Source organism: Varanus komodoensis, unplaced genomic scaffold (genome assembly GCF_004798865.1).
Source record: "Varanus komodoensis strain SLA01 unplaced genomic scaffold, ASM479886v1 scaffold89, whole genome shotgun sequence".
In the NCBI taxonomy this organism is placed as follows: domain Eukaryota; kingdom Metazoa; phylum Chordata; class Lepidosauria; order Squamata; family Varanidae; genus Varanus; species Varanus komodoensis.
This window is the reverse complement of record NW_025336587.1, coordinates 1,047,211-1,072,565: the sequence shown is the minus strand read 5'-3', so window position 1 is coordinate 1,072,565 and position 25,355 is coordinate 1,047,211. Positions and strand designations below refer to the sequence as shown.

The 25,355-nt window shown below is 47.3% G+C and overlaps 1 protein-coding gene across 8 annotated transcripts in view; it reads left to right on the top strand.

Annotated features, from left to right (window-relative positions):
* KDM4B (lysine demethylase 4B) overlaps positions 1-25,355 on the top strand; it is a 163,758-nt gene that overhangs the window by 74,609 nt on the left and 63,794 nt on the right. For 6 of the 8 annotated variants that reach the window (XM_044417508.1, XM_044417509.1, XM_044417510.1 and 3 more), the window contains exons 7-8: positions 2,840-2,943; positions 8,858-8,995. In XM_044417508.1, the coding sequence (XP_044273443.1) occupies positions 2,840-2,943; positions 8,858-8,995 (242 nt within the window). Of the gene's footprint in view, positions 1-2,839; positions 2,944-8,857; positions 8,996-11,971; positions 12,021-15,345; positions 15,579-25,355 lie in introns of those variants that run through there. The other 2 variants (XM_044417512.1, XM_044417513.1) reach the window with 2 other exon arrangements.

The following is a 25,355-nucleotide window of genomic DNA, read 5'->3' as shown; positions in this document are numbered from 1 at the left end:
CATGATTGAATGTGGGAAGGTCATTGTGTCAGCTGCAACACTGTTGAGAAACCTGAAACAGGTCTTTTTTCCCTTAGCAAGTACAACTTTGCACAGCTTGTGAAAAGTTTCTTCTTGAACCACAACTGGCTACAAGCATTTGCTTTTGGCAACTGAGATACACTGGTTGAAAAACTAGGTTGAAAAAAAATATGATGTGGACATTTTTCAGATTAGTAAAATGTCCACAATATGCTGAGGATGAAAAATAATTGAATAAGTGAATATTCAGTTCTCTTCCATATTAATATAAGTGGTGTGTTTGATCCTGGTAACCAGGATACGAAGCCACATGAAGGAAAGGGGCGATGTTGGCTCAACTTCAGGCTCAGGAGCCAGGTTCCCCTTTGGCTCTTGGTTCTGGATTGCCCCCCCAGGTTCCTACCATGGACTAGATGGTGTCACTGGGTCTTCATCTGGGGCTTCTCCAGAGGATACCTCCCTCCATCATGCTGCTCCTCTGCTTTCCCAGCGTGGGAGCAGTGGGAGGAGCAGAGCAGGCCAAGTTGGCCTTGAGTATCTGTCACTTGCATGCAGAAGGTACAGTAGGTCACGCTACCCGCCTCCCTTCTTGCAGGTTGTATCCTTCCCAAAGGATGCAAGTATCAAGATGGTTGACATGTCTTGGATGAAATTGGTGGCATTTCAGGTGAAAGATGCACCAATGTGGGCAAGGAGTGGCATTTGGGGGGAAAAGCAAACTCACTGACAGTCTGAGCCTGTGACTAGAGAATTGGCCTGTCTTCATTTTAATCGCCATTTTGGAGGTTTCCATATCCAAACAACATTTTTCAAGTCTTGGAAAAATACGGTTCCTGGAACACACAGAATTGGGAATATTTATTTGGAGAGACATGACCAGAGAGGGTTTCAGGAGCACATTTCAGCCCATGCAGTTCTGATCATCGCTGCAGAAGTCAGAATGGCAGTGTTCTCCCAACTGAGGTGGTCTTCAGAAATATGGCAGTGTTTCTTTCATATTCAAGATGCATTCAGAGGACAAGTCTTCAGGGCAGTATGTGCGCCCTGTGGAATACGACGGAGAGCAAAGCCTTCTGCTGGTTGAGAATGCTCCTGGAGCTGGCCATGCAAGGTATGAAAAGCTGCTGTGGAGAGAGTGGACCAGCCACTGAAGCTGTGCAGTCTTCAAAGCAATTGTTGGGAATGATTTGGCCCATTCAAGTGGGCCCATTGTGTCTGTACAAGCTCCCATGTCACAGATAAAATCGCTCTCTGTGCTCGGTGGGGAGAACTAGACTTCATTTTGGCACCTTGCCTGGTTTATTATCATGTATAACTCAACAAATGCATTGGAATAGTTAACAAATAGAACTAATGCTACAAAGAACAGAATGTATTGGGCTTACTAGAATTAATTTGTTAGTTCCACCAATACTGTAATGAATAAAATTGTTGTCAAAATCTGTGTTTCTGTTGAAAACAATGCAGGTTTCAAGCATGAGGGAATCAAAGGAGCACACACACAATAGGCATGTGATAGGAGGGACCCCCCCCCCATCAGACTTCCTGCTTTTGGAAACATTTCAAGATAAACATTGGATCATGACGGAAGCAAAAGGAAGCATGCTTGCATGCAGATGTGCATGCTTTGAGCGGGCTGATTTGTAAAGGTCCTACTTGGATGGTGTCAGGTTGTAGGTTTTACATGCTAGGATATTTTTATACACAAAATGGATGAAGGCTTATACCCTGAGCTACACGGGTTGTTTGGGAAACCCTAGACGCTTAAATGGCCACAAATGGCTGTACAATACATTACTTTATGGAAGAAAAGCCAAGTGCTTGACACTCTGTAAGTGCTGAAGGTCCTCAAAATGGAATCTTGGATTGTCTGTAGCAGGCAGATTTATATCTGCTTCTGTTAATTTCCCAGCATAGGACCAACATTTTGATGGCCAGATCTCCCTCCCTTGGCAAACACACTTGGCTTACGTGTCTGTGCCTTGGGGTTCCCAGTAGGCAGAATGTAGCCATGTTTCTGGATTGGTCTTGCTGCTGGATGCTAACAGCTTGTTTCTTGTCTCTCTTGCCCCCTTAGTTTGGGCTGCAGCTGGGGGCGGGAAGTGGATTATAAAGGACAAGGGTGAAAGAGAGGCAGTGTTGATGCTACTTTTGCATTGGACCAGCTATCCATGCTGTGCTCCCCTGTGCAGCCTCTATTTCAGCCTTCCCCAGCCTGCTGACCTTCAGACAATTTGAGACATCAGCTCCTAGAATTCCTGACCATTAGGCATGCAGCCTTGAGCTGCTGGGAGTTGATATTTGAAACATGCAAAAGATACTTGTTAAGGAAGAGCTGGGATATACTGTCTAGAAGCCATCCTACCACCACACTGTTATTTGCATAAATTAGGACAAATTTAGCTCTCCTGGAGAGTTTTCTAAGCAAAGCGATCCTGTCTCCATCTTTCTGTATAGAAATTTGTGAGGTTGCCTGCTAATTCATCTAGTCAGCCAGTTGTCATCAATTTGGGCGTATTTGCAAACAGTTTTTTCTTGAGTTTTGAGGGTGGGAGCTTTCTATGTTGCATTGTGTCTTAACATATATGCCCTTGTTGTGCCTTCATTCTCCACTGAGCCTTGTTTGAGCTTCAGGGGCCTTTGTAGTTTTCCCTACTTGTTTTCAGGGCTTGACACACGGTGGTCACTGGAAGAAGGATAGGTATGAGGTTGTTTGCCACTTGTTCTGAGTAGTCAACAGGGATGTATGGATCTCCTGGAATATTATCCATCTGTGGTGGTAATTGCCTTTTCTTTTTTCTCCTGGATCCTTTTGCAGGATTTTTCCCTGGGAGCTCTCAAGGTTGTGATGCCTTCCTCCGTCACAAGATGACTCTAATTTCACCCTCAATCTTGAAGAAATACAGCATTCCCTTTGACCGGGTATGTAAAGACAGCTTTTTCATGGGACCTGCTGCAGTTTTTCAGAGAAAGTTGGCCCATGTATGGGAAAGACAGGCAGCACAATGAGCCGACTGCTTAATTCTCTCATGCACTGTTATGTTAAACACTATCTGTTTATAGCATGAATCTTTCTCCCAAAAATAGGTTTTGGAGCTAGGATTAAAGTCCTGGCTGTGGGAAGCAGCTTTGATACAGTTGTACTTCTAGGTACACATCCATAAACCTAGTTTTGTTATGGTGAGCCACTTGAAAAGCCATAATGATTGAAAAGGAGTGTTCAGTTAGTGTGTGAGTGTATGTTGGAATCGGGGGAGGTAAGCACCGCCTCTGGCTTGCTTTGAGCAGGCAATGCTGAGGGGCAGACGGAAGTGCCAGCAGGCCCCCGTCAGGCATTGCTGATAATTGTAGGGAGGCAAGTGGTGGATTTGGTTCTCACAGGATGGGTGCTAAGCATGCATGGATTGTGGACTTCCACACTGTATTTGTGACTTGGTCCTTCACAAGAGAAGCACCTTCCCAGGAGTCTGCAGGTATCCAGTTAAAACCTGGAGGACAGTACTGGAAGGCGGGGGGACCAGCGATGAAGCCCAGTTAACAAAAGCTACTGGTGGAGTCGTTGCCCTGACAGTGTTGCCATTTGAGGGTCGGCTGCCCATGTGCGTTATTCCTTGGCCTTGTGGTGTAGTTCATGGACTCTTCTGCTTGGTCACAGCTGACCCAGTTCTGCACCTCAAGGCCTCATCAATGGGAGAGACCCGCACATCTTTGGGACGGAATGACTGTCTGCATGCAAATAAAATACCCCAGCTCCTGTCAGGACTGGATTCATTCAATTTGCTGCTCCAGAGGCTGCCTCATTTTTCCTCCTTGAAAGGCAATAACGAATGAAATGTGAGGCGAGATCATTTGTGGTGTTGAAAAATGAACTCGCCATGTTGGTACAGGGGGTCTCACGCGTTTGCAGGTACGTGAGCATGTGGAATCACAGCCACTCTTTTCCAAGCAGAGCATCCTTCTCTCTCAGTTGTCAAGGCTCACTTAAGTGCCCATTCCCAGTGGAGGACCACAGAGTCTTGCCCAAGAGAAACATGTGTGAACAGTGAACCAGTGGGGGGAGAGGAACCCTGACCCCCAAAGCCTTGACTCAAATTCCCACTGCTGTCACCAGAATGGCAATGTTTTAAAAACCCACACATACAATTAACAGGAATCAGTAACATGGAATCCAAATACCAGTGTAGGATAACCGAAGTCAAAATAAACCTGGTGCTAAAAGTTTTTAGACTTGGCATCTGACTGTCCTCCCAGGGCTTGGCTGTCTAGTCCCCCAAGTTCCCGCTCTGGGTGCCACCTTGTATTGCCACTGGTGGGTAATGGATTAGGGGAAGGGCCTAGAAGGCAGTCCTTCTGATACCCAGCTCCTAAAAATTAAATAAGTTTTTGTTATATGTGGAGACAGAAAGGGGGCAGAGCAGCTGTGTGTAAACTAAAGATGGGCCGCATGCATCCATTTCTTGTCCTTCATCCAGTTGCTGCCTTTTGCACCAACTGGCATGCAGGCAGTTTCCGAAGGCTGGTCCCTCGTGCAGTCTATTTCAGTAGCTCAGAGAGTGTGTGAATAGGTGCGGCTGTGCATCCTCTGCGCAGGTGGAATTGCTGCATTGTGCACAGTCCTGTCTAATCACCCCCACCCCTTAGGCAGCATAACTTGATCCTTCAGGAGAAGCCCGTTCCTACCTGTGATAGCAGGACACTGCCTCTGAGGAGAGACAAACTATCCTCCAGTGGTGCCATTCATCTTGTCTGAATCAATCCTGATTCTGGACACTGGTTCTGTTCCCCCAGCTGGAATGGCAAAGAGAAGCAATATGTGTTGACTCACTAATGATCTGCCCTAGCAGCACTGCCTAGATCAGCCTTCCCAACCTGCCAAATGCCTTCAGTGGCATTTAGCCCTCAAGTCCCAGAATTCCCATCCAGCAGGGCCGTTGACAGGGAATTCTGCGTGTTGCAGTCCAAACATGTCTGGAAGACACAAGGTTTGGGAAGGCTGACCCGGATGATAAAATGGGGGGTGGGGGTGGCTTTGGGACACCACAGCAAGATTCTCATAGGCCAGAAGACTCAAGGAAGCACAGTGTCCTGGACCCATTGCTGAGGTGGCTGTTCCATCATAGATGGTATCAGGGGCCCACCAGAGGTCTAGGAGAACTAGCAGGGTTACCCCTCCTCTTTTTCCTGACACAGACCATCTGTTAGGCCCACCAAAGCCATCTAGATACCAAGCCTGGGCTGGAAACTGAGACAATCTGTGTTGTGTTGCTTGGCAACCATTGGTTAAGCCTGTTAGACTTGTAATTAGAATTGAACTCATGGTCCAAGAAGACTTTTTTTAAAATTCATGGCCATGGCCAGATTCAGATCATTGCAAGCTCCATGAGAAGATAGTTGGGAGGTCAAAATGGAATTGCCTTCATGTTCACTGTCTTATAATTAAGAGAATGGGGAAAAAATCAAAGGTTCAGTAATGGTAATGCTTTTCTGCTCCCTTTTTTCTTGCTCTGCTGTTTCCTTCACTTCTCCCAAAGGAGTATGGGCTGGTATCCGAATGTTTGTTTCCCCTTCTCTTCCCTGGCCTTTCATCTTCTGCAGAGGAAGAATTGGAGGCAGGTCCACAGTCCTACTTGGGGACACTCCTTGGCTTTCCCCTCCAGTCTGCTGTCTTGTTTGCCCCCTTTGAACTCTTCATGCTTAAGATCGCTCGTAGGTGCTGGAATATAGGTAGCAGATGTGAGCAGTGTATGTGTAGCAGGCTGTCGATCCTTCTGGTCTATAATGAATTTGCTGGTAGAAGGTAGAAATGGCTTTAGCTTTCTGTGTAGAGACGCTTGCTGTAGACATCCCTGAACTGCCGCTGCCTTTGTACTGACTGCAAGCTCTTAGCTGCTGTCTCCATTCCTTTTGAAATAAAAAGGATGTTTTAGAGCCCTCTGAATCTCTGCCTGAGTGAGTAGGTGGCATAAACCATCCTGGAAGGAGGATGGTTCACAGTGGGGGAGAGTATGAAAATAGGAACTTTGACTCACCGCATGCCAGGGAGGGTGTTCTGCGCCCTATGTTGGCGCTGCTTTTCCCCGGCACAAGATTTGTCAGAACAAGTAAATGTCAGCCAGGTTGCAGCCTTCGTGCAGAATGTAGGAGGGACCCTCGCAGAACCTCTCATCCTCATCAACTCTGTGGAACTGCCATGGAGTTCCATTTAAAAGCATGGGTGGTGTGAGGAGGGGGACTGGAGAAGGCTGGTGAAGCTGTGAAAGCAGCACTCCCCACTTCTGAAGTGGACATTAAGATGCTGTGGGCATCTCAGGGAAAGTGTGGGCCTCCCGCAGAATGGTGGTCACTTTCCTGCAGCTTCCCTCCTGGCTGGGAGCTCTTGACACCCAGTGGGGAGGTTGAGGCTGGAAGGCTCTCAGACCCCGGCGGAAAGCAGCTGCCATTTCCAGGGTGCGCGTTGCCGCCTTCCTCAGGAAAGGCAGTCTGGAATTCCTTCATCGACATTCCTGGCAGGCTTCAAGCTGGACAAACACCTGGGCATTTATAAATCTTAGTAATGGTATTTACTTCTCGAAAGAAACCTGATCAATACCCAAGCCTTTTAATAATTAAAAATGTGTATTTCCGTAATCCGCTATTGATTTCTCCATTTATTCTGTGAAGGCCTTGCAGAAGTCAGTAAATTCGGGTCTTTTCGCTGTGAGTGGCAGCTGGCTCTGGCTTTTTCTCAATAGTTATTACTTTTCCACCCAGGTCTATCCATCAGCTGGAGCACTTTCTAATTTATTGACGGGATAATGTTGACAGCAGTGATGTGGGAAAGGATGGACACGGTGGGGCTCAGGATGCAGGCTCGGGGATGTAGATTTTCTGACAGGAGCATAATCTCTCTGTCTGCTTAACTTAACCATCTGCAGCTTTGCCTTGATTTATGAACAGGTTCAAGTGGAGCCAGACAGTTGGGGCCAGGGAAAGAGCTTTTTCCACCATTAAAAGGGAGGTGGGAGGGATGGAGAGCTGCTTTCCTCATACCTGTGGCTGGCAGGTAAGATTTGAGGCCCAGTTGGTGCGGGTGTTCAAGGATAGGCTGGACGTCCACATGGTGGGCATGTCGTGAGCGGAGCCGGCTGGTGCCGGAGGTCAGACTAGATGGCCCGGGAGGCCCCTTCTGACTCACTCTGTTTCTATGTTCTGTTTTGCAGTTCACTTTCTCTACTGTAGACGTACCCTTCCCCCAGAGAAATAAGGGAGAAAGCAAACTTTCTTTCTCTCTGGGTTATGCAAAGCCAGATTTTTGAAGACCTCAGTTGCCTAGTTAAACAATAAATAATGGTCTGTCCGTCCCCCACTCAGTCTGCTTTCATCTGTTGACATCTTTAGCAGCAAGAGAGGCAGGTTCCTGTTCTCAGTGGTGTGTAAATCCAGTGTGGTTGAAAATGTGTGAGATACGAAATCGGTGCTCAGCAACATGCTTCTCTAATCTAATTCTGTGGATGTTTGTCCCACTCTCGTTTCCCTCTTTGGTACTTCTGATTTAGCTGTCTCGCCTGTGTAATTTAAGTGAAGCAGGGAGTGATTTAGATGGAAGAAAAAAAAAACACATAATTGTGAAATGCACAGAAAGCTGAAAGTAGGATTACTGTTGTGAAGGCCTTTGTGGGTAATTGAATCTACAGTGCTTTCCCAGAATCTGGCCTGTTGTACACATCAGCTCAGACCAGACCCAGGCAGCACTTGCATTGTGAGTTCCTAGTGCCATACCCAGAAAACTAGCAGAGGTCCTGGGAAAGAGGGCTAACAGTTTTGGCTGGCCATGGCTGGTAGCCAGGGAAAACACTGTGGCTGCCACAAACCTTCCCCTCCCTTTGTCACTGACCTTGGCTGGGTCTATTCACAAAGTCAAGCACAGTCCTCAGCTCTAAGTGTGACTCTTGAGAATGGAGGCAGGAGTTGAAAAAGCTCTCACCAACTTTTCCACATGGTAGTGTTTGAAAGACTGTTATTTTCTGCTACTTAATGATCTCTAAACAGTACACGAATGGCTTAAGTGTTCTGGATTTATTCATATGCATGCATACAATACAAAACCTGTAGAAACCAAAATAAAAGCAGATAAGAGCATTATGTGCAATGGAAACTGTCATGCCACAGCCTCAAATGAATCAGGAAAACACTCTGTATCAGCTTTATCTTGTAGAGGTGCTCAGAGCTCAGTGTGCCTTTTGCCTGTCAAACTGTGCCTGGCAGGATGGGTGCTGCTACCAACAGAGCCTGCTAGCATGGCGTTGCTTGTGGCAGCTTGTCACATTTGTCCTGTGAAGCACCAGCAAAAACTATTTTCCTTCCAGCCCTGGGGATGAGGAGGGCAGGGTTGTTGTGCAACTTCAGGGGCAATTTTTCATCTCTCAGTGCAGCCCCAGAGTTGGAAGACAGGCAGGGGCTTGTCAGGCACGCTGAGGACAATGGGACATTGGCTATGCCAGATAAAGTTTGGAACCCCTCAAAGCCACACCATTCCTCACCCCAGGAGATGGCTCAGCTTCTGTAGTTTATAATCTTAGGGTTTGCAGAATGTCTTTAAGCAGGTGACCCCTGGCCCCGGAAACATGGGGAAGGATTTTGGGCCTAGCTTCATGTTTGCGCATTGGCTTATGCGTGACTGTTGATTGCTGCTACGTGTGATTAGCTTGCAGTCATGAGAACTTTGTGGGCAAAATTTACTGTGTCGGTCGGTCGGTCTGTCAGTCTGTCAATAAAATGGCTATCCTGCCTTGACTGTACCTCTGTTTCCTGCCAACTTGACAGTGATGCATTCTTTTCATCCTTCCCTTGCTTTCAGATCACCCAAGAAGCTGGGGAATTCATGATTACTTTCCCTTATGGCTACCATGCAGGATTCAACCATGGGTTCAACTGTGCTGAGTCCACCAACTTTGCCACACTGCGATGGATTGACTATGGGAAGATGGCTACCCAGGTAAGGCTCTGTGTTGTACTGCTGTGTTTGGCTGGCTCTGCCACTGAAGGCCTGGGGGGCTGCTTGGAGAAGTGCCGAGTCCCCTGCAAGCCAGGGCTTGGAGCCGTGGGAGCAAGGGTTATGCCCACCTGCTTCCTTCTTCTCTGCCTGGGGCCAGTTTCCTGGTGCTGCTCTGAGTAGATCCTGGCCAGCAGCCTCTGCTGCACCCTTTGCATCAGCACCCTGGTAAAAGCTGTCTCGGTCCTCCCCGACGCTCACAGGCCCACTTCAAACTCTGGTTCCAAATCCTGTTTCAGATGGGGAACTTGGACAGTGGAAACGATGGTTAGCAGTGGCTACTGCTAAATCACCCTCAAGGCAAAGAGGGGAAGGGGATGGAATGGGTGCTGGGGTAGGCGAGGTCTGTGCTCCCAGTTTACGGGACACCAGCATGCAATACCCAGTCTACTTTCTGAGCTGTGCCTTCCATCTGCTGTGGAAAGTCCACAGAAATAAATCTTGCCATCAGCTTCCCTTCACGTTGACATAACTTGATGGAGATGTGCAGCTGCTGGATGGGAACTCCATCAGGCAAGGATGCGCCACGTGCAGCACGAGGGGCATTGATCACTTCAGCCTGTCAAGGTTGACACTTCCTGGATCTGCTGACGGTGGGGGTCACTTTCTGTTCCATTGGTCAAATGTGGGAAGTTGCACCTGCTGTTGGAGGACTGGACCTGCGGTCCCACATGTCCATAGATTCTTTCTTCTTGGATGTATTTTCCAGTTCTGCAGCTGTCCATAAAATGAGTTCTTGGTCCTCTGTGGAAGCCAGCAGCCCTCCCTCTTACATGCACAGTGATATTTCAGCAGAGTAAATTCACCAGGTGATCTGACTTCCTCTAGCAAGAAGGCAAATAAGGAGTCGAGGTTTGGACACCAGTTGTGCAGGGAGTTTTGAGTCCTACCTGTGAAATGCAAATTAGACAAACCTATCCAGGGTGGGATCTATGACACACGAACCTATTGTCTGGGAGGAGGGAAGTGCAGGGGGGCTGCCACACGTCATATTCATAGATGGCACTCCTCAGAGCCAGAAGTTCCCAGTGGGAGTCACCTTTGCAATACCATTTCCATCCCAGAATTCTGCTAGCTGAAGATAATCTTTGAACAGGAAAAGGTGGAGAATTTACCACAATGCATGCAATGTGTGTTTTACAAAGTGCAGGGTGTCTTTTTAGGCATGTAAAATCTCTGGTCTGTTGGTTTTCTTGTATGTGCATACTTGTGTACACTTGCCTATTCCCCCCCGCACAGAGGTATGGTGGTTTTCAAGAGCTTATGGCTAGTACACAATGCACAAGTAACTCTTTTCTGGGAATGTGAGTCAAGCTTGCTTCCATTTTCAATTTGGCCAAGTGTGGGTGGGGATGTGAAAGGTTTTCTCTGTGATCCGTCCTTGGAGACTTACTGGCAGACATGAAGCTTGTGCATATAGCAGAAACAAGAACCCCAAGACTATCTCGAAGCGATGTGGAGGCCCATATCTGAAACAAGGTCTGAGTAGATTAGTTGTGTGTGTTCATTCATTGCCACCTACCCACACCAGTTTTCTCATGGGGAAGCATGGGCCCTGATGCTGTGGCCAGACTCACTGCTTTGCAGCCTGCCCAACGCCTCTCTGCTCGTCGTTGTCAACCCTAGAAAATGGCAGTTTGTCCTGGAAATTCTGACAAGAGTCTTAACTACGGCAGTGCTAGCGGGCAACTGCTCTAATATTAAAAGCAATTTTGGGCTTAGCCATGTGTTCACAAACAAGTGACATTTGGGAAGTGGCGTCTTTAGATTGCAGCTCCATGCTTACAATGTCGAGCGCTGTAGCGTGAAATTACTGAACAAGCACCGATGGGGAGAGTTTCTGAGCTGCTCTGGGGAGCTGCAAGTTGGAGAACAGAAGGGAGACACCCCCGCTTTTCGCTTCTTTTCTTTGTTTTTATAAGTGGACGCTCTCCCCTCTGCAGGCTTCCTTTTCTACACTGCCATATGTTACATACTTATCGACCAGTCTGGTGCATCTACTAGGAAGGGTTGGCTCATTTAGTGCTCTTCTTCTCAGGGCTTCTTCTGGATCTACATGCCTGGCGAGGGCCTGGCCTCTGCTGGCGTTTGGTGCCTGCAGTTGTCCAGATTCATAGAAAGGCCAGTGTGCCCTTTCCTCCTCCAGCACGTGTGTTGGATCAGCCAGCCAGCTTGGCCGATGGGAGTCCCAGTCCAATGCATCTGGAAAGTACCAGCTGGTGGGAGCTGGCTGAGGGGGATGCATAATGCTTTCCAAAAAACAGCTTGTTGATAGGCTCCAGTCACAGTTCACCCCTTTTCAGACCAAGGGTCTCTTCTGGGTAAGAGTTGCGGGTGTGGGAAACCTTGAGTTCTGCAAGCAGCTCTGAGGGAATGCACTACTTCAGGCAGCATGCTCAGATGCCTCTTTCCCAGCCATAGGACACGGAGGGCCATACCACTTGCCTGGGTCCTTGGCCAGCTCCTGGATGTCCCCAGTTCTCCTGAAGCAGCAACTCCCCCAGGGCTTGTAGCCATGCCACCAACTAGCTGTCCAGTCTAGCAGTGCAGAGCCTGAGCAGGCAAATGGAAACTGACCCATATTCCTTGTCCCAGGCTCTGCAAAGCCAACTCAGTCAAGAGAGGCTTCACCCACATTCTGTAGGTCATTTGCACTTCTCTAGGCACGGGAAATTCTGTTCTGGGGGGCCACCACTGGGAAGCAATATTTCCACCCCATTCGTATTTTTGAACAAGATTCCTAGTTGTGATGGGGGAGGGCTCCAGTCTGCCATGTAGCTTTTTTGCTTCCACCCTGTTGAAGGGAACATGGGAAAATGATGCTGTGTGTTTGGTGGGTTTCAATTCTCCACTCCAGTCTCACTTACAGATGAGGAATCCATCATGCTATTTTACCATTCTGCCCTATTTGCTCTTCAGCAGGGTTATCTCTTCCCTAGAAGATTTGAAGGCTTATTTGTGTGATGTGGTAAGTGAACTGAAAATTGCCGCACTGGGGGAAATTGGGGATATTGCAGTGGGAAGGCGCCTTATTGCATATCTTCTCTTTTGGAAGGGCAAGTGGAAATCTTTTAAAGCTCTTTTCACAGAGTTGTGGCACAGCCACTTAAAGATGAGATTCTGAGTTAATCCTTTGCCAGTGGAATGAGCATCACCACCTAACCCCTAAGCAGCACTCCTAGGACCAAGTGTTGAAGAACTGCACATTTCACACATTGCAGAAGACTAGCCAGCCTCAGTCCTCCAGTTCAGGAATGCTACCCCACAAGTCTGACTGGCACCTTTTGCTTTTACTTGCTCAGTAGTGGCTGGGCCTTGGCAAAACACTGCTTCCAATGCTCTTGCTTGCCTCAGACCCACCGTCTTCTGCATCTCATGGAAGAAGCTGAGATATTTGCACACAGCTCACCAACTCACCTCCAATATGAAAAGAATTTGGCCTGTAAAAGCTTACTTTAATTTAGTCAAGGCTTCCCTGCACTGAAATCCTCAATGAAGGAAGTTAAGAATAAGAATTCCATGTGCTGGTTTTGATTAGAAAAACTGAGTGATGCTCTTAGTTTTAAGGGTATATTATTTTGTGGGACAGGGTAAGATATACATTCAAAAGGTAAAGCAGCCAGCCTTCTTTATTTGCAGAGATGCAAGGAACCCACGTTGCTGCGGTCTCTTGCAGACCAATCCTCTGCATTTCTTCACAGAAGGGAATGCTCCCAAGTCTTCTAAGCACACAGTCAGTTAATTGTGCATAGGAGTGCAAAGTATCCTTCTGTTTCTGCACAACCATCATGAGGTTTTCAAACTGCCCAAGTCTGGATAATAAAATCTTTAGTTATTTGCAGTGACACCAGCTTCTCTTCAGTTTTGAAATACATTTTCAGACTTCCTCAATTGGCAATGATACAGATGTGCCTGGAATTCCAGAGTGTGTAGCAGCTCTAACTCGTTAACACTTGGTTATATTTTATAACTTATTATTTTACTGAAACAAAACCATTTATAGTCCTTAATATGCCAGACAGCAGGGTTTCTATGTTTAAGTTATGCACAAATGCACTCATATCCACGAAGCAGTAAAATGAGTTTCAAGTTTGTTAAATTCATATCATTGCGCGCATATATATATATATATATATATATATATATATATATATATATTTCCATTCTCCCATTCCCCAGTGGAACAGGAGAAGGTGGGGGTGGGGGCCCTGCTATGTCTTTCAAACACCCAGAAATCTATTAGGCAGCCTTTTGACATATCACCGCCTACCAATAATCCGTGCAGCTTTTACCAGTGTGTTCTTGAGTTACCCACAATTGAGTGATCACAGAAGCCTAAAGCAAACAGCATGAATAACTCACTGGGCTGATGGTGCTGCTAACTATGGCAGGGCCCGATTTGCCTACACTTCTCAAGTACACGCAAGGGGAGTTTAATGATCCACTCATTAGAAGCGAGTTGCACCGTAATTGCTGGACAAGTATCGGCATTAACAGAAAATGGGCTCTTCAGCAGTTAGGTTTAAAGGTGCAAAGTTTGCTGCTGGGAACACAGGCAGGCTGTGCCTCAGAGAATTCGTAAGTAGGTCTTCTAAAACACTCGGATTTAATGGAGCATATGCATGTGTGTGTGGGAGAATACAAACTTAAATGGTTTTGCTGTAGCAGTTCTTCCTGCTTTTTGCCCCCTAAGGACAGTAGTATATTAGGTGCTAAGAATTTCCTTAGAGATGCCAGCATCTTTTGCAGAACTGCAGGAAGCAGAGTTCCATGGAAATAGAGGGGGTAAAATGTAGCCGGCTCACTTGCCAGAGGACTTTCGCAGGTAGAGTTCTTGATGTGACCTTAGTTTGATGTCTGTGGGCAAATCACTGCCTGCTGCTTTTAGTTCCAGCAAAATGTATAGAAGTTCCCGTAAAATGAGACTCATTTAACAATATAAAGGGCAATAAGAAGATGAACAAACCAGGCATTACGGACAAAATATGAGCAATATTTATTGGCCAAACACTTTGTTTCCACAGGCAATTATTGAGTCTAATTTGCATGTGCGTGTGTGAGGCAAGGGAGGAGGTGGTTTTGCATGTCTCTGTGGTGGCAGCCAAATAGGAAATTTGGGCCAGAAGGCAGACATTTGCCCATGTAAGCCATCTTTCCAGACACCGCCAAGGGCCAGCCAATTGTGAGTGTGTGTTCTCTTTTCAGTGCTCTGTGCACACATATGTCTTGAGTACAGCCTATGTGTGGATGGATAGTCACTCCAGTAGGCAGTCGGAGGATATGAATTAAATAAAGCTGGTCCAGTGAGTGTAAACTTCTTTCTGGATCTCTCTTTAGTTCTAAGAAAGAGCTTTTGAAGTTTGCTTAAGCTTGTCAGTGGGGAGAATTGAACGGAAGCTCAATTTGAGCTGTGTTGCATGTAGTACTAGTGAGTTTACCTGCATTTCTTTTTTTTGGGAAGAGGCAGAAGTTATTGGTGGTGTTAGCTGTGAGGGTATGGGGAGCTGAGAACATTGGCATTTCAGAACACATTCCACAACATCACATCCAGACTGAGTGTGCTGCCTTGAGAGTTCTGGACTCAAGAAGCTGAATCATGAATGTCAGGCGAGAGGCTGGGTCCCTGCAAGGAACCAGCCACCTGAGGAACAAACACTTCCTCAGCCTAGTGGTTTGTGAACTGGCTTGTAGTGAAGCTTCTCTCCTCTACCTGGAGACGTTATTCATGGTTCCTCTGCACTGGCTCCTGCTGAGCACAACTCTCTGTCCCAACTTGCCAGCCCAGCTGTTTCTGCTTCGAGCCCTTAGAACTGCTGCCCCGGCCCAACCCTTATGGTTTGCAGCAACAGGAGCTGTGCCACCAGTTTCTTTCATGCACAGCCAAGGCTGGTTTTGTAAGGAAGAGGCAACAACTCTCTGCTTGATTTTGTTTTTGCATTGCTTTGAATCCACCTGTTCCTTGCTCATTATTGAGCCTCTTGATCAGCGATAATGCCTCCATTCTCCTAGTGTTGAGAATGCTGCTGCTTGTCTTCCTGCACTATCCATTTTCTTCCACTTGGAGGAGCTTTCCTTTCTTGCTGCTTTTTGTGTTGTCTTTGTTTTAAATCTTGAAATCATGTTTTTTTCCTCCTATTCACTGTCCACTTAGCTTGTTCTGTTATCCCCCCCATCTTGGTTCTCACACCAGGTTCAACTTAGCTTCATTCCAGGGGCATCTATGCAATCTGAAACTGTATATGAGGCATGTGCCATTCCTCAGTGAGACTATTCAAGGTCCTGATGTGTTTTAGGATGACAACCTTTCAGACAAGGATTTGATGCCAAGTATATCTGCAGAATCTTCCTTTTTAGATGCAAAAGGTCTGCTTAGACTGAACTGAAATCAGCAAGACTTGGGAGTTGAAAGTTTGAATGATCTTCTGTGCAGGTGCGTTTGACAGTAGATTTTTCCATGAATTTATGTAATGCAGAATGTGTCCCATGCCTTTAAAAAAATAGTCTTTGGCTCAGATTTAAGTGACAACATGCTCTTCTTTTGGGCTTCCTAGAATCATGGAATCACAGAAGAGTAGAGCTGCAAGGGGCCAAGAAGGCCCTCAGGTCCAACCCCCTGCTGTTGCAGGACACCAAGTCACACCCTCCTACTCAGATGGCTGTCCAGTTTTGTCTTGAATGTCTCCAGTGTGGGAGAGCCCCCCACCTCTCCAGGCAGCTGGTCCCACTGCCATATTGCTCTGACAGTGAGGAAGCTTTTCCTGATGTCCAGCCTGAATCTGGGTTGCCGCAGCTTGAACTGATTATTACGTGACCTACAGCAAGAAGGACACACAAGAAGAGATCTTGACCTTCCTCTTTGCGACAGCCTTTGAGGTATTGATAGAATCAAGTGATATGCCAGCATAGGCAACTGATAGCCCAAGGGGCCAAATCTGATCTATAGGTGAGCAGTTGGTAGCCCTCTTCTGCATTCTCCAGGTGGATCAGAAGAGTTGAAGGGACTTTATTCAGATCTTTCCCTCCCTGGCAGTGTTCTAGGTTGATCTATCAGCTCTTTAGTTGCCACTCGGGGCCTGCGCACTTTCCAGTTTTCGTTTAGCCTAGAAAGAAAAGAGCTGACAGGTGCAAGCTCTCCCAGTCCTTGGGGGCTCATCATGGCCAAGGGCTTTTCTGTAGCATCACTGTGTCTGCTGTATTCAGTCTGAGTTATTTATGTATCATAATTCTGCCCTGCCTTCTCGTCCTTTCAGTCGTATCCCCCCAACAACAGCCCTGTGAGGTAGGCTGGGTTGAGAGTCTGTGATGTGCTCAAAGTCATCCAATAAGCTCCATGACTGAGTGGGAACTAGAACCCAGATCGCCTGAGTCCCTATACTTGCATAATAAAACTCTGCTCTGGGTTTGGAGTTTGTGAGTAATGAGCACTGGACACTTCCTTCATGGGATGACACTGACAGCTGGTTCCCATGATGCATACAAGGCACAGGAAAGCCACATGTAGGCCAGGGTGCTCTGTGTTTGCTGGCATTTCAAAGGGACAGTTCCTGGGGAAGAAGGTGTGTCTGGTTGTGCAGAACCCACCCCTCCACAGCAGGTATTTCGAAGGCTCTCTGAGGCACCTCTGCCTCCCTCTTAAGGATGCATTAGCCAGGGCAGCAATTTTCTCGCAGATGCTCTTTAGCGTTGCGTCCCTCCCCCTTGCCCAGTCACCCAGATGTCAGACTTTCTATTTCTTTGGCAAACCTTGACTGGAAATTGGCGGATGCAAGCAATTTCTTATATTTCCTATTACATTAATAGTTGCAGGCTCCGGGAGATGATAGCATCTGTACTACCTCAGTCTTACATTTTCAGCACTTCATTTTTATCTCCCATTTGCTCCTAAGAAGCCTTAAAATTATCTATCTCAATACAGAATAGGGTCAGTTCCCTTCTTGCATTGCTTGACTCCCATTTTTATGTGCCACGTGCAAGTAGTATTCATTTCTTCCTGTTTTCTTTCCCATCTCCCCAACCTCTTTGATAAACTTTCCTTACTGTTCCCTGTTTGAGCATCTTCATCTCCAAGAGGAATGCATGCCCCATTTCAAAAGCAGGCCAGCTGGTTTTAAGGGTGATCTTGAGGCCGTGCAGCCGATGGGTTGCAATACCACCCCTGGTAGCTTCTAATGCTTTGCTTTCTTGTAACAACCTTGTGGGGAAAGTGACACCTGGGACTTGAGTTTGCAGGGTAGGGGAGTCAGCAGCTGGAGTTCTCTGAGCCACACCTGGCCCACTCTATTCTGTATACCCTCCTCCATTACTAAGCACAGAAATGATACGTTTGGCAGGCTGTGTTCAGGTATTTACTTGTAGGTTGCCCCTTCTCAGGAAGCCATGGAGTAGGTGCCCCCTGCTGTTGTCTTTTTAGACCTTTGAGTCATTGCACTAGATACCTTCCCCCTTTCCTATATTCCCTTTAAGTGAGCATCTTCAGGACAGATCAATGATGCTAGAAAGACTGTATACCTCGGCCCTAGTCCAGACAAATTTTCCTTTCCTTAAGGGAGGATTCAGGTCCCTGAGTCACACTCATTTGCCCTGTTCTGAGAATGGTGCACAGTAGCTCCTCCCTAATCTGGTGTCTTGCAGATGTTTTGGACGACGACTTCCTGAGTTCCTGATCCTTCGCCGTGTTGCCTGAGGCTGACCAGAGTTGTAGCCGAAAATCCCTGCATGCCTGGGCCCTACAGGCTTGGAGGGTTTGCAGAAACTCATTTGAGTGTTGATTGGTAGGCAGGAGGGCTGTGGATACCTGTAGAAGGGATGTATGGAACTCTGATTCCTGCTCTGTTTTCGGACACACAAGTAGCAGAATAGGGCCAGCCTATTCCATTTTGTTCTGGAATGTGTCAGTCTGCGGCAGAGGGGAAAATGCGGAAGAATTTCACATGACTGCTAAACATGCTCAGTCCTGGGATCTTAGACGCAGCAATCACACACTTTCTTGAAATCTACCTCGGGTTGATCTTGATGGGCAGAGACTCTGCCTTGCATCTCGTCTTTATTGTTCTGTGGAAATGTTAATCAGACATTAGCTGAGTTCAGACTATGCAACAAGCCATGCTGAAGTTTTTTTTTAATCTTTGCTTGTCTTTCATGTTGTCTGAACCTAGTCAGGATATTTCACCTTGGTATGTTTGGTCTTTAGAAAAAAATGATGCTGTATGTTTTTTCTGTACAACTATGGCTTGTTGTGTGGCCTGAGACCAGAATCATGGCTTTCACAGTCCTGATATGCAGCTGTCACAGAGTCCTCTGGAAAGGCATGTCATGCTAGGCATCTCATGAGCAAAGCCAGCTGGAGCCCGAGGTCAGACTAGATGCCCTGGGAAGCCCCTTCTGACTCTGTTTCTAACTGCAGGAGCTGCTCCTGCCAGCCAAGTTTGTGTCTGGACCAGTGAGGACTGGGAGGATTGGAACCACTTAATTATCTGTCAGGTAGAACATGGTTTAAAAAAATGAACCATGATGAATCCTGCAGGATTGCTTCTTAAAGTGTGTGAATGCTGCCATTGTATTTTCCTTTAACAATGCAAGCCAATATAAATGCTGTTTATTTTCACAACTGTAGTGGTGAAGAGCTAGGGACTGGCACTCGAATGATAGTCCCTGCTTAGCCAGGGAGCCAACTCGGGGACTTGGGCCAATCACAGACTCTCAGCCCAGTGAACCTCACAGAGTTGTTTTGGTGATCAGATGGCCAACAAAGAGAAGGAGAATGATGTAAGCTGCTTTGAGTTCTTTAAAAAAAGAAAAGGGAGGGATATAAATCCAATACATAAATACATACAGTATTTAAAAAGCACAAACTTTGTGCATGGGGTTGTCAGATATGACAAGCCAGAGGCTTAGTCAAAGCAGAAGCTTGTTGTTGCTCCAAGAGAAGATAGAACTGGGCAGCCACTGGACTGAAAGGCTTTTGAGTAGCCAAGGGCAACTTGTTAATCCCTTCAGGGATGAGCAGCTGAGCCTGAGTTTGGAGGCTGGCACAAGCCAGTTTCAGTCCCTTTGGCTACTTCACTTGGGGACAAACATCTCCCCTGCCCCCCCGCCCCCCCAGGCAGCAGCTTGGCAAGTCAGCCAGCCCCATTCTGAATGTGAACAACCCCAGGTAGAGTCAACAGTGGCTGGATTCTTGTGTGCTTCCCCGGCCAAGTTGGCCATTGCAGCACAACCGATGCAGCTGGGGAAGGCACCCCATGTGAACTGCCTCGGCTTCTGCTCCCCATTCCTCCAAAGGAACTCTCAGTCTCTCCTGATGAGTTGCAGTGCCACCCCCTGGCCAGCTGCACTTGTGTTGCCAGAGCGGAATACAGTGCAGGCTGCAGGCACCTCTTCTGGCTGTTGGGGGGCACCATGCACCAGCAAGTCAGGAGCGTCAGGGCGGCCCTGTGCCATCCGAATGTGTGCAGTCAACTAATCCCTGCAGGTGTAGCTGCTGCTCCTTCTGTGGGGCCCATTGTGCAGGTGTTTGCCTCCTGGCTTCCCATTTGGATTGGATTCTGCCTGTTTTCCTAAAATGCAAGCTTGTGAAAAATTCCCAGTACTACAAGCAGAATAAATGAAGCAATTTAGCACTTATGTCTGAACTGTGGAATTACGTTGCTGAGACTGGTGTGTGTAGCACAGAGCCTTCAATTCGCTAAATTCAGCATTGAGGGCAGTTTTAACAAGGAGACAGACCTTTGCTAATTCCCCCCCCCCCACTCCTTTGGAAAAGCAAAACAAACCCCTCCATTATTCCACAGAATAAATTTCACAGGTTGATTCTGCTGCTGCTGAGGCTTGCAGGCGTCTCCCTGTTTGGCTAATCAGTTAGCTTGCTGTGGGCGATTACCCAGGCAGGTCCCCTGAGTGGAGTTTGAGGCTTCTCATTTAGAAGGGAAAGTGCTGGCTCCTGATCCAACTGAATCCAGAGGTATCTGAGTTGCTGCGATCTCTCCTTTCTCTGCCTCACTAACCACCTGATTTATAGGGCCAGGGGTGGCATGCGCTTTGTGGCTGCAGTAAAGTGCTCACTGACGAATGAGCTGCCTGGGGCTTGCTCTCCCTGTGGCTGATTCTCAGTCCACCAGTGGGAAATTGTTCATCTGTCAGAAGATGGCAGCAAAGTGACCCCTGAGCTTTAAGGAGGGTGCTGTGGGACAGGGAGGAATGGGGGTTGTAGGGCGACTCTTTTAGAGCACACCTCATGATTTTCCTTTTCCTTTAATGTAGAAGCTGGTTCAGGTTGAAGGAGAGGACCCTGGAAGAGGCCTGTGTTAGAAAGCCTTCTGGATCAGGGTCAATCCTAAAGCTGTTTAAAAAGCTAATTTAAATTAAATTAATTATCCTAGCAGTGAAGGGGTTATAGGTCCCCCCCCCCATCTTTTATCCAAAGCTTCAGGATGTGTTCACACAAACAAAAGCCAAGAATTGGATAGCCAAAGAGCTTTAGGGCAGGTCTGGGCAACCTCTCTTAGCTCATGGACACCTTTGGAGTTTTGTTGAGGACTTTGGTGGGCGGGGTGGCAACCACACAATGGGCTGTCATTGTGGTGCTTGGAAGCACAGCTCAGCAAAAACCACAAGGGAAGGGAGGGAGGAGAATTAAGTGTGAAAGGCACATAACTTGGGTGGCCCTATCTACTCAAGTAGCCTTATGGGAGGAGGGATTTCAGAGTCACATAGAACCAGAGCAGTTTAAGGGGTAAAAGAAGAGCAATTGGAGGGGTTTGAAGCCTGCCTGCCTGCCCCCTTTCAAGTATATATCCCAAGAGAGAAAGTGCACACACTAAACCAGATGTTATCTAATTACTAACTTTTATTGTAACTTATTTATGTTTTTATGCTAGTCTAGCACTGTAAGCTGCCCAGAGAACCTTTGAGTTATGGGGCAACATAGAGATGCAGACAAACAAACCATTCTTGGAAAATCCTTTTGCACACACAACAGGCCTCTCATTTTCTTGGAAGGGCAAGCAAACTATTTTTTCTTTTTTTGAGAGGTAAAATATTCAGAAGTTCCCCTCCCCCTGGAAAGGCAAGAAATGCAGAGTGTGAGCTTCATCTTCTCCTCTCCTTCTCTTGCCTCTGTCTGTTCATCCCTCCATTAGGGCAAGCATCCCTGCCACTGCTGCCGTGGGCCCCATGAGCCAAATGCTGTGGGCAGCGTGGCTGTAGCTGCCGGGGGCAGCAAAGGGAAGGGGTGGATGTGGGACTGTGACCAACTAGCACAATTGGCCATGTCTCAGCTTGGGGGCAGGGATCTGTAGACAGGGCCATGTTGTTGCTGGGCCTTTTAGATCAGGACATGGCCTCAGGTGCTGACCATGTTCCTGGTGATGGAAAGCTTTAATTTCCCCTCCCCTGGGCTGGTCTGACACTGCCTGCCTTCTGCACCTTTCCAGGCATCTCTGCCTTCTCCCTCTCCCTTGCTGCTGACAGAAGATCTCTGCAAGGGTCCTCAGTTCAAGCCCTTCTCCACTGTTTTGCAGCAAACCAGCTTTGGGGAGCAACATTTTTTCATTGTGGCCCAAGGAGCCCTCTCTGAGCTTGCTCACTCTTTGTGTTTGCGTGATTTCTGGGGGGAGCGGCCCATAAGCTTTACATGTGCTTCTCTTCAGAGAGGGAGGAGGGTAAATTGAAGAGCTCCCTCTGCACACCTCCTTGTAGTGATAAATGTGTGCATTAAACTGATGTCACTACAGCCAAGAAGCATGTTCTCCATTTGCAATCCTCTTCCTACCTGCATTTAAATCATTTGGCTGCTTAGAGCCTGACCTCTTGTTTCCCAGCTCCTCTTTCCCTTCCATTGTGACTCTCTTTCCGCAGAACCATTCTTGCTTCTTTCCTTCTCCCTTGACAAACAGTCTAGCTGGTGGGTTCCTATCAGCTGTCTGGTATGTTTAAACTGGTGTGATCAGGTTGCTGGTGCTGGGAGTACTGCAAGATGGGAAGGAGGGAGTATATTTCCCTCACTGCTCTGGTGTGCAGTTCCAGTGTGTGCACAGAGTGCCCCTCTTCTTTTGCACGGCTCTTTTGTGGGCTCCTGGGTGACCGGTATCTAGTACAAAATGGGCTTCTAAGCACTGCCAGGTATGTAAAGACTTGCTGTTTGTGGGTGGTTTGCCCAACCTTTTTGTCTACCAGAAGAATTTTTGCACCTGTATTCTTGGCACTTGGGATAAAGGAAGGTTCTTCACATCTTCTCTGCACTTGGCATGAGATAACATATTCCTACAGGAAAACTGACCAGGCATGGCAGAACTGGCAGGGGTTGATAGGATCTCAGTTGCTGTGGCACGTCCCTGATGGCTTTGAGAAGAGGAGCAATACAGACATAAATATTCTCACTGTTGTATAAGCAGTGGAGGGAGGATGTGGGCCCAAGTGGGGCGTTTCGGTGGAGGAAGGCATTATAATGGTTGGAGGAACAGGTGAGCAAGGGGAGTGTGGCCCAAGCAGTAAACCACTGTGGTGTACTCTGCTCTCGCCCTCCATATAGCTGCTGATTTGGTGGCTGCCCTTTCAGCCTGCCTTTGGGTCTCCGGGTACTGCTTTTAAATGCATAGGACCTCCCTTGCCCATCCATGACTTGATAGTGCATGAAGCAGTCAATCTGGCAAGGGGGAATTAGCCTCTCTCACCTCTGCTGACTGGGGTGCTTGGTGCAGCTTGAGGGAAGACTGGGGGGTGCCACCATGGTCTGTGGGAACTCCAGCTCTCTTCAGACTCTGTCAGACTGGCTGCTTGTCTGGAGTGCTTAGGTCAAGCCAGCATGAAGGAGTGGGGGTTCTGTGGGTGTGCCGTTCACTCTGCAGCCCAACACTCTCCCTGCCTGAGCCAACAGAGGTAGTCCAGGTGGCAGGGCCAAGGTCCCCAGGGTGCTAGTCATGGGTGACATTAACATCTTTGGAGAAGGCACACTATCTAGGCTGGCTCCTTGACAACCAGGGGACTGTCCCAACAGGTCATTGGCTCAATGTATACAACAGGACACACTCCAGTTTTGGGTCTTTCAACTGGGCACAGAGATAATGATGTGAAGTGGGGAGTGTCAGATTGGCCCCTTTGCCATGTTCGGGTCACAGATGGTTGTGATGTAGACTAATGCCAAGTTTTCCCCTCCGCAGGTGTGGGGTGCTGATGGATCAAGATGGTTTGCTGAGGGACTTTGGAGGGGTTCTGGCTGACATGGCTCATGGCTTGTAAAGGGGTGGTCACCCCATGAAGCTGATTGATGGGAGATTCAGGACCAGTGAAAAGTATTTTTTCATGCAGCACATAATTTACCATCCCAAGAAGTAGTGATAGCCTCCAATCTGGATGGCTTTAAAAGGGGATTGGAGAAATTCCTGAAGAAGGAGACTATCCATAGCTTCTAGTTTTGCTGGCCAGCATGCCTGTCTTGGACAGGAGGAGGTCTTGCAGCCATCCTGTTTAAGGGATCCCATTGAAAGCTGGCTTACTATCATATGAACTGTATCCTGGACTATGTGGACCAATGGTCTTGATCTACCATGCATTTTCTTATGTTCTTCTGAGGCCAGAAAATGACTTAATTGCAGGAAGTCCTGCTGGTGAAGCCCAGGGAATGTTCAGTTCCAAAGCTGGAGCTGAAGTACATATCTACTCCTAGTTCCCCACCTCAGGCCTTCTTGATTTGAGCAGCCTAATTAGGAGAAGAAAAGGCCTTTTATTACCACTGTTAAAGGACTGGGAGTTGGAAGCCCTTGCTGATCTCCTGCAAGTCACCTGTGGATTTTACCAACAGATCTAGGTGGGCTTTCTACCCACCATGGTTAATGTAAGCATTATGCTCACATGACTCCAGTCCTCCGTCAGCTTCACTGGTTTTCCATTGAAGTCCAGGCCCAATTCAAGCTGTTGGTGATCACTTATAAAGCCCTAAACGGCTTGGGTCCTGGCTACCTGAAGGAGCGCTTACATCCATATATGCCTGTCCGCCCCCTGGGATCAGCGGGAGAGGCCCTTCTCCAGGAACCTTCTGTGAAGGAAATTAGGAGGATAGGTACTCGGAGGAGGGCGTTCTCTGCGGTGGCGCCCAGTCTGTGGAATGCACTCCCCAGAGAGGTCTGCCTGGCGCCGTCGTTATTTGTTTTTCGGCACCAGGAGAAGACCTTTTTATTCAAGCGTCATTTTAATTGTTAATGTTATTTTTATTTTAAAGTTTTTTGGCCAGGGCGACTTACTTTATACAGTTACGTGTATTTTATATTGTTATTTATGTATTTTAATTTATTTATTTGTAAGCCGCCCCGAGGCTTTGGCGAATGGGGCGGCCTAGAAATTTTATATATATATGTAAATGTAATAGGCCTGAATAACTTCTTAATCTTTTGATTCAGGATTTGGTGGACAGGGTCTGAAATCTAATTAGTGGTGGTTATGCTATTCCCCTTCCCTCTAGTTCTTTAGGAACAAGATAGGTTAGAACTTACTGTAGAATTCTGTGCATGTTTTACTTAGAAGCAGATCCCACAGACCTCAGTGAAGTGTGAGTTGAATTGCAATGTCAGAGTATTCTTGCCAAACATTTAGAGCCAGTCAAGACCAGTTGGTAACAAACATCTTTGGATGGGGTGGGTGGCGGGGACATGTTGTGTTCTTGAATCCTCCATTATGAAAAGAAAGCTTTCCTCCTTTCTGATCAAGAAGAAGCATGGCCGATAGGAGACTCTGCCAAAGCCCGCCTGCCTGGCTGGGTAGTTCTTTCTATGTCAACAAGTTTGTTTCGTGCTTTGCTGACAGAGCATTCAAAGGTTCGTCCATTACTAGCCATCCGAAATGGTTTGGTTCTTCTGGAAAGCTTTATTACTGCTTCCTGGTTGAATGTGGAAACCCACCCTCTAATAATCCAGAAATTGAAGAACATAACACCTTTTAAAATGGAGGATCAACCATGACCTTTCTACATTTATCAACAGTAATGGAACAGTGCCTGAAAATGAGAAACATCAAGAAATCTTGGATGGGCATTTTCAGTAGACATGCATGAGGTTGCACCTTATTAATTGAATCTCCCACTGTCCCCCTTGCTGCCTGCCCTTAACTCCATTTTTTTTAAAACAAAGACAATAATTTTTTAAAGAGCCAAAGATAGAAGAGGCTATCAGACCCTTTTTGGTTCAACTGTCATCAAATCCAGTGTTCTGGAGTTGTCAGAAGGTCTTCTGAAGAAACCTGCAGTTTGTCAGCTGCATGCTCAGCAGTGCTGGATAAGCACCCCTGACAGTGCCCTTCACCCCGGCTGTCCCCA